Raw genomic sequence first — 11687 nt, 5'->3', positions numbered from 1 at the left:
TATTTTTACAGGAGGCTATCAGCAATGTAATCAGTAGAATGAAATGGAGATGGATTGGACATACAGTACACTCAGTAAAGACACATCAAACATAACAAGACAAGCACTGGACTATTGCCTGGAAACCCAATGTTGAATTGCATTGAATTCTATGTCGGGCAGAAAAGACTGTTTGAATCAGGAACGTTTCCTCTCATGACCTCTACAAGCCAGAATGTTGAATACAATTATATTTTAACGCACTTTACCGTTGTCCATGCATCTGGTCCTTTTGGTGGTAGGAATGTGAGAATATATCCACATGAAAGTATAATTACATCAACTTTTCTAAGTGCTGGTAGTGCATTCAGATTTGTATCACCTGCAGCATGCGCACAAGATAAAAATACACGCACGAGATGCATGCATACTTGCCAAGATCATGCACGTGTATACATGATTCTGCGCATGCTTCAGGTGAAAGAAATCTCAACGCACTACCGGCGCTTTGAAAAGTTGATGTAATTATACTTTCCTTTTGATATATTGTTTCCTGATTCAAGCACTCATTTTTGCCCGACATAGAATTCAATGCAATTCAACGTCGGGTTTCCAGTCAACTGGACTACAACCCAGAAGAAAAAAGAAAGCAGGGAAGGCCAAAAACCAACTGGAGATGCTCCACTCTTCAAGAACTGAGTAAAGTGGGGATCTCCTGGCTAGAGGCAAAAGCCCGTGCACAGAAGAGAGTGAGGTGGAGAGCCATGGTGTACGCCCAATGCTCCCAAGGGGACAAAGAAGTTTAAGTCAAGACTCAGAGGGGGGTATGTGCTGTAGATGTCTCCCATGCTACCTCCGGAGGTAGTGTGGGAGACATCTCTTAAATAGAAATTTGAATCTAGATCTCTCTTTACACTACACAAGTATCTCTCCTGGACCTAGTTTGTGTCAAAGTTGTGTAATGTAAAGTGACCCTAAGTAAACCATGTTTCACTTCACATACTTAAAGGCCCAATACAGTCAAAATTCTGTTTTCCTGTGTTTTGTCTCATATTGCACTAACACTGTAAAAGTGTGATTTCCTGATAGTTACTGGTTGAAAATACAAGCTAGGACCTTCTTATTGGCAGGTTTTGCATCTGTGGAGTTTTGACTTGCCTGGTGACATCTAAGATTACGGTGACATTTAAGATTACGGTTATCCTACCAACGGGACATTAAAAACTGTAATATCTTATGTTTCACGGAGTCGTGGCTGAACGACAACAATGATAACATTCAGCTAGCAGGCTATACGCTACATCGGCAGGACAGAACGTCTGACTCTGGTAAGACAAGGGGTGGCGGTCTCTGTATATTTGTAAACAACAGCTGGTGCACAAAATCAAATACTAAGGAAGTCTCGAGGTTTTGCTCGCCTGAGGTAGAGTATCTTATGATAAGCTGTAGACCACACTATTTACCAAGAGAGTTTTCATCTATATTTTTCATAGCTGTCTATTTACCACCACAAACAAATGCTGGCATTAAGATTGCACTGAATGAGTTGTACAAGGCCATTAATCAACAGGAAAACGCTCATCCAGATGCAGCGCTCCTAGTGGCCGGGGACTTTAATGCAGGGAAACTTAAATCCGTTCTACCTAATTTCTACCAGCATGTCAGGGACGGCCTGTTCAATAGGGCGATATGGGCGACGCACTGCCAAACGGGAAAAGGAAGGGATTTTTTTTCTAATCAATTATATCACGGCAACAGTAGTTATCAGTGTTGTAATCTGATCTGACTGCCACTAAATGTCAAATCAGGCTAAAGTCGTGCTTCAAATGGCCCCGCCCGTTTTTGGGCGATTTCAGTCAGGTTGAAAATCGCCCAGAAGTCTCTCATAGCCTGTCATGTAAAATCTATTTTTTTCAAATTTCAAAGCTTTCAATACATTCTCTATGGGTGTCTGTGGGCTTGCACTTACGCGCTTTCGTCATACGTGACGTAACCATGAACGTAACTAAGCAAATAGCGGCTAGCAGCGTCTCTTTGCGACCTGCAGTGTGGCGTTATTTTATGTTTTTAATTTGTACACTTAGTGGCGTTATTTTATGTTTTTAATTTGTACACTTAGTTTACAAACATTCTGCCAACCATGGATTTCGAGTGGTGGGTTTTGGACTGATCTTGTTGATCGTGTACATACCCGCTATGAACGGACTAAATAATGAAAACGTTGCTGGCAGCGGAATCCAATACAGCTGGGAGACTTGGCTGGATGACAGAGTCCCGGACAGAGAAGTGGAGCCGGCCGGCTTCACCCTGGTCGGAGCGGACCTCGATCTGACAGTCACAGGGAAAATCGATCCTGGTAAGAGAGCGACTCTGTACCCCCGAGCCCCAACATTGAACTGCTTTCTGTGTCACTGTGACCTTACTATCTGCCCTGTGAGTTCCCCCAATTGTTTGTTACCGTTGTGTACTGTTGATAATCACAAGTTTACTGGAGAACTGAGACCAAGTAGAGACTTTGGACAGGGTGGATATGCACAAGATTTTAGTCAGACCAAGCTATAACATTATATATTTACTATGACAGTACATTCAACCAAAAGCTAATATAACAAAGGCATCAGAGATTATTTATAATCTGTCACAGAAACTGGAATCCATCTCCCCAGATCAGTCAATAAATGCTTCTGGTATTGACTTATATGCTGCCCCTGTCTTCATGTTGTTGCTGGACATATCTTTTTTAAAATGTGTGTAGGTCACCTAAATCATCAGAAAAATTGCCCCTCCTGAGAATTTTTTCAGGAGCCGCCACTGCAGCATGTTAAATGTGCAACCAGAGGGAAAAAAATCTAGACCACCTTTACTCCACACACAGAGACGCATACAAAGCTCTCCCTCGCCCTCCATTTGGCAAATCTGACCATAACTCTATCCTCCTGATTCCTGCTTATAAGCAAAAACTGAAGCAGGAAGCACCAGTGATTCGGTTAATAAAAAAGTGGTCAGATGACGCAGATGCTAAGCTACAGGACTGTTTTGCTAGCACAGACTGGAACATGTTCCGGGATTCTTCAGACAGCATTGAGGAGTACACCACATCAGTCACTGGCTTCATCAATAAGTGCATCGATGATGTCGTCCCCACAGTGACCGTACGTACATACCCCAACCAGAAGCCATGGATTACAGGAAACATCCGCACTGAGCTAAAGGGTAGAGCTGCCGCTTTCAAGGAACGGGACTCTAACCCGGACGCTTATAAGAAATCCCGCTATGACCTCCGACGAACAATCAAACAGGCAAAGAGTCAATACAGGTCTAAGATTGAATCATACTACACTGGCTCTGACGCTCGTCGGATGTGGCAGGGCTTGAAAACTATTACAGACTACAAAGGGAAGCACAGCCGCGAGCTGCCCAGTGACACAAGCCTACCAGACGAGCTAAACCACTTCTATGCTCGCTTCGAGGCAAGCAACACTGAAGCATGCATGAGAGCACCAGCTGTTCCGGATGACTATGTGATCACGCTCTCCGTAGCCGATGTGAGTAAGACTTTTAAGCAGGTCAACATTCACAAGGCCGCAGGGCCAGACGGATTACCAGGACATGTACTCCGAGCATGTGCTGACCAACTGGCAAGTGTCTTCACTGACATTTTCAACATGTCCCTGACTGAGTCTGTAATACCAACATGTTTCAAGCAGACCACCATAGTCCCCGTGCCCAAGAACTCTAAGATAACCTGCCTAAATGACTACCGACCCGTAGCACTGACGTCTGTAGCCATGAAGTGCTTTGAAAGACTGGTCATGGCTCACATCAACAGCATAATCCCAGAAACCCTAGACCCACTCCAATTTGCATACCGCCCCAACAGATCCACAGATGATGCAATCTCTATCGCACTCCACACTGCCCTTTCCCACCTGGACAAGAGGAACACCTACGTGAGAATGCTATTCATTGACTACAGCTCAGCATTCAACACCATAGTGCCCTCTAAGCTCATCACTAAGCTAAGGATCCTGGGACTAAACACCTCCCTCTGCAACTGGATCCTGGACTTCCTGACGGGCCGCCCCCAGGTGGTAAGGGTAGGTAACAACACATCTGCCACACTGATCCTCAACACGGGGGCCCCTCAGGGGTGCGTGCTCAGTCCCCTCCTGTACTCTCTGTTCACCCATGACTGCATGGCCAGGCACGACTCCAACACCATCATTAAGTTTGCCGACGACACAACAGTGGTAGGCCTGATCACCGACAACGATGAGACAGCCTATAGGGAGGAGGTCAGAGATCTGGCCGTGTGGTGCCAGGACAACAACCTCTCCCTCAACGTGACCAAGACAAAGGAGATGATTGTGGACTACTACAGGAAAAAAAAGAGGACTGAGCACGCCCCCATTCTCATCGACGGGGCTGTAGTGGAACAGGTTGAGAGCTTCAAGTTCCTTGGTGTCCACATCACCAACGAACTATCATGGTCCAAACACACCAAGACAGTCGTGAAGAGGGCACGACAAAGCCTATTCCCCCTCAGGAGACTAAAAGATTTGGCATGGGTCCTCAGATCCTCAAAAAATTCTACAGCTGCACCATCGAGAGCATCCTGACTGGTTGCATCACCGCCTGGTATGGCAACTGCTTGGCCTCTGACCGCAAGGCACTACAGAGGGTAGTGCGTACGGCCCAGTACATCACTGGGGCAAAGCTCCCTGCCATCCAGGACCTCTATACCAGGCGGTGTCAGAGGAAGGCCCTCAAAATTGTCAAAGACTCCAGCCACCCTAGTCATAGACTGTTCTCTCTGCTACCGCACGGCAAGCGGTACCGGAGTGCCAAGTCTAGGTCCAAAAGACTTCTCAACAGCTTCTACCCCCAAGCCATAAGACTCCTGAACAGCTAATCATGGCTACCCGGACTATTTGCACTGCCCCCCCACCCCATCCTTTTTACGCTGCTGCTACTCTGTTAAGTATTTATGCATAGTCACTTTAACTCTACCCACATGTACATATTACCTCAACTACCTCAACTAGCCGGTGCCCCCGCACATTGACTCTGCAACGGTACCCCCCTGTATATATAGCCTCCCTACTGTCACTTTATTTTACTGTATATATAGCCTCCCTATTGTCACTTTATTTTACTTCTGCTCTTTTTTTCTCAACACTTTTTTTGTTGTTGTTTTATTCTTACTTTTTTTGTTTAAAATAAATGCACTGTTGGTTAAGGGCTGTAAGTAAGCATTTCACTGTGATGTCTGCACCTGTTGTATTCATTTTTACATTTACATTTTAGTCATTTAGCAGACGCTCTTATCCAGAGCGACTTACAGTTAGTGAATACATTTTTTTACATATTTTTTTTATTTTTTTTTTATACTGGCCCCCCGTGGGAATCGAACCCACAACCCTGGCGTTGCAAACACCATGCTCTATCAACTGAGCTACATCCCTGCCGGCCATTCCCTCCCCTACCCTGGACGACGCTGGGCCAATTGTGCGCCGCCCATGAGTCTCCCGGTCGCGGCCGGCTGCGACAGAGCCTGGATTCGAACCAGGATCTCTAGTGGCACAATTAACACTGCGATGCGGCGCCTTAGACCACTGCGCCACTCAGGAGACAAACTATCACACAAACATTTGGTATTCGGCGCATGTGACCAATAAAATTTGATTTGATTTGATTTGATTTGACATCACCAGGCGGTATAAGTTAATATAGACCAATAACAAAGAAAGTTCCAAACCTCTGCCAATAACAGCTAATTTTAAGATTACATAACTCTCCCCTCTTCACACAGACCTCTCCAGACAGTCCTAGCAAAATTATTGCTTGTTTTTAGCTAAAAAGCTATTTTTGTTAATGTTTTACAATTTTAATGGAAAACTATTCCAGTAAGGTACTTAATCGTAACCCTGAAATTATTTGATATTGAGATAAAAACGACTGCATTGGGCCTTTAACAAAAATACTACTCAACTGATTATGAATTTAATGGTGCAATAATTTGAGAATTATTTTTGGTGGCTAGTGAACTGGAAGTAATAGAGACCAGCACACTGCCGAAAAAAGGAATAGATCCACAACTGAGACTTGAATGCAAAATAAAGATGTTTATTGAAACATCATGGTGCCCAAACAATATATCATAGTGCAAGAAAGTGCATAAATAAAAGGTGAAAACAAAACACAAACGTTTCGGCCTCAGGCCATGATCAGTGTAAATTGTCGGCACACACACCTGGTTTCTATTTCAATAATTGCATATGTCACATGATTGGTCAAGAAAATACATCAGAAAATCTATAAATCAGTACCTAGTACAATAGAATGAATCTAGATCAAATACGAAATATACAAGCAAAATATACATGTCTAGTGAACACATGGCCCATCTATGGTTTGCGTGAAACAACAGCCTGCATAGGCCTAGACAAAAGAACAAAAGGCTGAAACATACTTTTTGCATTCCTACTTTCAGCATATAAAGTTGTCAAAACCAATTAGGCCATGAATGCAGACAATCGTAATTTCAGTTTTTTTTTTAAAGTATTGTCCAAAGGGCAATTACTGACCACTCTAAAATCTGAGTGATAGTGGTGTGAAAAGGGTCAATTTTGGTGGTGCCTATGCTCGGATCTGTACAGCTAGATGAGAGTTTGACGCCAGCGAAAACGAGGCGGAAGTTAAAATCAGCTGATAGAGGCGACAGCCAAGCTGAAGCCTACGAGAGCAGAATAGCAGAATAGCCATCTTCCCGACCAGGGAAGAGTGGAAGAGCGGGGGACTGTTGAGACAATTTGGAGGGACCCCGGTGTCGTTAGAAGGCTCAAGACAACGTGGGAACGGTAGGACTACCGGTGTCAGTAGGGAAAAAGGGTCTTTTTTTTCTCTCTTTGTTTTTTACAGTATCCGGACTAGGAGTCATCGGGAACCAGTGGGGCTCGAGCGAATAAGCTTTTTTTGAAAATACAAAGGAAAATAAATTCGAATCAAGGTATTAGCTGATAGCGTAGGTTTGCAATCCAACAAATACTAAACTGCCCGTGCATCATTACCGAAGACCGTTGCTCGAAAATAGTGTATAGTCAGTCAAGTTTGACGGATGTGTAGTTCTTTAAAGGTGTCAAGGTAAACAAACACCAAAGCCCTTGTTGGAGCGGGTGCTGCTGTGTACCGTAGCTAGCTAGGGCTTTGAGACTCGGATTAGGACCAAGGGTATCCTGCCAGAGACAGTATTTGTAGAAACTAGCTAATCTTCTTTCAATATTTCCCTTAAATTAGAAATCTTAGCCATAATGATTGTGAATAATGACAATCGAGACTCTTGCATTTTAAAGATGTTAGCTAGCTAATTTAGCAAGCTACTCTTGTTGGCCAGTGTTGGCTTACTACTGCAGCTAGCTGGCTAGTTAGCATTAGCAGTTAGCTAGCATTAGCCAACTAGCTAAACTATTAACAAGCTATCAGCTCCTCAAGTTTGAGTAGTGAATGTCTGTCAAATAAAGAATGAGAGACTGTAGCTATCTGGATTATACTTGTTATTTTATTCACGTTTTATCCCCAGGGGAAATTAAATAGGCCTGCTAGATTTCATTGCTTGCAAGCTTTTGGAACATTCTGTACAGTTGTCTCGAGACGGGCAGTGTGTAGCATAGCTGATTCGTCAAGAAGGGGAGGAGGTAGGAAATGGAGGAAAACAAGTTACGTTTATGTAGATTTAAAGTTAAGTACAATACTTGACGTCAATATTTATTTTGACGGGTTGGGTTAATCTTAGCCAATGTAGAAAGTGTTTCATTAAAAGTAGTTAACCCTATCAAAATGTGTCTGTATGAGTGACTTGTAAGCGAGTGGGGGTCGTCTCCCTCGAAGTACTGTCCACTCAACTAGACAGTCGAGCAGAAACAGTCCAACTCGAAACTGAGTGGTGGTAGGGGACAGAAAGTAAATTGTTACCGGACTGGGATCAACTTTCACAGACGACATGGCTATACAGTGTCTCAGATAAGTTATCACCCTAAATGTCAAGGCCTTGGTAAGAAAGATAAAAAGTCCTTGTGTTCCGTAGTTGTGCCTCCCTTTTCCAGATACTGAATACTAATTTGGTACAATTTGTGACGAGAAAGTATTTTTTCCCCCCCTACCATTGAGAATGGATATTATTGTTTTACTGTGTAGCTCGCCTGCAAGACCACAGTGAGCTCTCAGCAGTGTTTTGGTTGTGTTGCGCTCACCCATCCCCAAAATTTTACTGGAGACTTGTGGACGTCTTCTTTGTTTCTGCTGCCTGTCAGTGGTGGGCAGCTCTCACCCATTAAAAAATATATATATTTTGACGGAAGGCCTTGGCTATTGTACAGTCCATTTGAATCCTGAGTTATATAGCCTATAGTGGATGTAATGGAACTAATGTTCGCCGAGTGGGAAGACGGAGAGAGGTTCTCCTTCGAAGATTCTGACCGGTTCGAGGAGGACTCGCTCTGCTCCTTCATATCAGAAGCTGAGAGTCTGTGTCAGAACTGGAGGGGATGGAGAAAACAGTCTGCTGGACCAAATTCTCCTACAGTTAAGATTAAAGGTAAACACACACTTCACCTTCCATTCTGTTACTTGTACTCACATCCTCTTATTACACTTTCAGTGTCCTCATACTCATATTGACCTTTGACCACATAAAACCACTTGATGCTTGTTACCAAATAACATTGTGTGGTGGCCAGCATGAGTTCTTACTTCTCTTATGCCTGTGATGATGGATCCAAAACATCTGAAAGCCTGTCCTGAATCTGAATTTGTTGGATGTCAGTGTTTTCTTGTGAACATTTCACACAAGCATTACATTCATGCAGTAGCCCGCTTCCAGATGATGGCTTGCACATCCTCTTCACTAAGAGCCAATTTATGCTTTATCCGAAAATGTGGTCGGAGGCGCTGTATGAATGGTGTGATGCAATTACGGAGCCTCCGGAGGCACGCAGAGGCCAAATTGAGCTCTGTACCGCATTGCCGTGCACCTCTCAAATTTTGTACCAATGCGGAGAGCTCTGTATAGATCCGCATTGACATGATTGGTTGACGGTAGGTGAGGGCGGGAGGTCCTATATAAACACAAACTCACTTCCTTGACAACTTCCTTGACAACTTCCTTCACAACAGCTCTGCGCTGCTCCGCGAAGCGCAAGAAGTATGAATGCCCTGACTTCTGCAGAGGCCATATCACTGTAAATGCTGCATGGCCAATGCAGACGTCGGATTGACTAAATTTAAGGGATTAAAAATAAGTAATCAAATAAAAACTAAGTAATATACACAACTTAAATATGTTATTAAAGTAAGTAATGTGAATAAATTATGATTAGTGATAAGCAGTAATGGGCATTCACTACCATCATGGGGCTCTTATTAATTGTTATTATTCATTCAACCCACTGTCAGGAAAAAGGCAGGTGATGGCTGAGGGAAGCTTAAATCATTTTAATGTCATTATTTGATCATTTATTTAATGTTTTTGTTTGTTTGTAAGGAAACAGAAATTGAAAAATGAATATTTTTCAAATAATAGAACCGAAACCGAACCAATCTCAAAAAGCACTAATCGCTCAGCACTAGTTTATAGAGATGTAAATCACCTTGGTTCTCTGTTTGTCGAGCATGAAAAGCTCAAGCCTAGAATCTAATGCCATAGAATTCACACAACTGCCTTGGGCTTAAGCCAATAGAAACATACATTTTATTTCCCCCACTAGTTGTAATGCAATAAACTCCAGTAACTCAATTAAACTAGCCTAAATATAATTTCTGTTTTGTTTTTGTTATAGGTTCCTAGAACTCAAACTAAAACAGTTGCTAGCACTGCTCTGGTGGTGGGTGATTTGATGAGATGTGAAGATGGCAGTATGTGTGGAATAGCTGTGGTGGTGATACACCACCATTGATGCCTTTGGCCCTACATGCCCTTCTCCATGAAAACCAGGAGTCAGCCCCTATAACCTGTTATATTAGGAGAGGGGATGAGGATGGTGTCCGCTGAGGGCCAGGGCTTTGTTTTGGGTGTGTAGTGGTTGTATGCTGGGCCTAGCTTGGTTGTCATCTTATTTCCTTTTCTGAAGAGTTGGTCAACATGAATTTGAGAAACAATACAACATGTTCTGCGTCATCCTGACAAAGGAGTCATATCCTGTTTAACACTTTTTTGGTTACTACACGATTCCATATGTGTTATTTCATAGTTTTGATGTCTTCACTATTATTCTACAATTAAAAAAATAGTGAAAATAAAGAAACCCTGGAATGAGTAGGTGTGTCAACTTTTGACTGGTACTGTACTTTTTTAAATTTATTTTTTTACTTTGATTTCATTGAGGATAGTTTATTTATTTTTTATTTACATTTTAGTCATGTAGCAGATGCTCTTATCCAGAGCGACTTACAAATTGGTGCATTCAACATAGGATAGCCAGTGGGACAACCACCACTGGGGGAGGGGGGGTGTAGAAGGATTACTGTTATTCCAGGTATTCCTTAAAGAGGTAGGGTTTCAAGTGTCTCCGGAAGGTGGTCAGTGACTCCGCTGTCCTGGCGTCATGGGGGAGCGTGTTCCACCATTGGGGTGCCAGAGCAGCAAATAGCTTTGACTGGGCTGAGCGGGAACTGTGCTTCCGTAGAGGTAGGGGGGCTAGCAGGCCAGAGGTGGATGAACGTAGTGCCTTTGTTTGGGTGTAGGGTCTGATCAGAGCCTGAAGGTAAGGAGGTGCCGTTCCCTCACAGCTCCATAGGCAAGCGCCATGGTTTTGTAGTAGATGCGAGCTTCAACTGGAAGCCAGTGGAGTGTGCGGAGGAGCGGGGTGACATGAGAGAACTTGGGAAGGTTGAACACCAGACAGGCTGCAGCGTTCTGGATAAGTTGTAGGGGTTTAATGGCACAGGCAGGGAGCCCAGCCAACAGCGAGTTGCAGTAATCCAGAAGGGAGATGACAAGTGCCTGGATTAGGACCTGTGCCGCTTCCTGTGTAAGGTAGGGTCGTACTCTGCGAATGTTGTAGAGCATGAACCTGCAGGATTGGGTCACCGCTTTGATGTTAGCGGAGAACGACAGGGTGTTGTCCAGGGCAAGGCAAGGTTCTTTGCCCTCTGGGAGGAGGACACAATGGAGTTGTCAACCGTGATGGCGAGATCATGGAGCGGGCAGTCCTTCCCCGGGAGGAAGAGCAGCTCCGTCTTGCCGAGGTTCAGCTTGAGGTGGTGATCCGACATCCACACTGATATGTCTGCCAGACATGCAGAGATGCATACATCGCCACCTGGTTATCAGAAGGGGGAAAGGAGAAAATTAATTGTGTGTCGTCTGCGTAGCAATGATAGGAGAGACCATGTGAGGATATGACAGAGCCAAGTGACTTGGTGTATAGAGAGAATAGGAGAGGGCCTAGAACTGAGCCCTGGGGGACACCAGGGGTGAGAGCATGTGGTGCGGAGACAGATTCTCGCCACGCCACCTGGTAGGAGCGACCTGTCCGGTAGGACGCAATCCAAGAGTGAGCAGCGCCGGAGATGCCCAACTCGGAGAGGGTGGAGAAGAGGATCTGATGGTTCACAGTATCAAAGGCAGCAGACAGGTCTAGAAGGACAAGAGCAGAGGAGAGAGAGTTAGCTTTAGCAGTGCGGAGAGCCTCCGTGACACAGAGAAGAGCAGT

General features: G+C 44.2%; 1 protein-coding gene across 8 annotated transcripts in view; it reads left to right on the top strand.

Annotated features, from left to right (window-relative positions):
* Positions 1 to 6724: 6724 nt before the first annotated feature.
* LOC311134016 (zinc finger SWIM domain-containing protein 8-like) overlaps positions 6725 to 11687 on the top strand; it is a 35650-nt gene continuing 30687 nt past the window's right edge. For all 8 annotated transcript variants that reach the window (XM_084167635.1, XM_084167634.1, XM_084167633.1 and 5 more), the window contains exon 1: positions 6725 to 8572. In XM_084167635.1, coding sequence (XP_084023761.1) covers positions 8395 to 8572 — 178 coding nt within the window. In that variant the 5' untranslated portion in view covers positions 6725 to 8394. The remainder of the gene's footprint in view (positions 8573 to 11687) is intronic.

The sequence above is a fragment of the Coregonus lavaretus genome (genome assembly GCF_964263955.1).
Source record: "Coregonus lavaretus genome assembly, chromosome: 1".
Classification (NCBI taxonomy): Eukaryota; Metazoa; Chordata; class Actinopteri; order Salmoniformes; family Salmonidae; genus Coregonus; species Coregonus lavaretus.
Note: the sequence above shows the minus strand (reverse complement) of the source record. Positions and strands in the feature narration are given on the sequence as shown.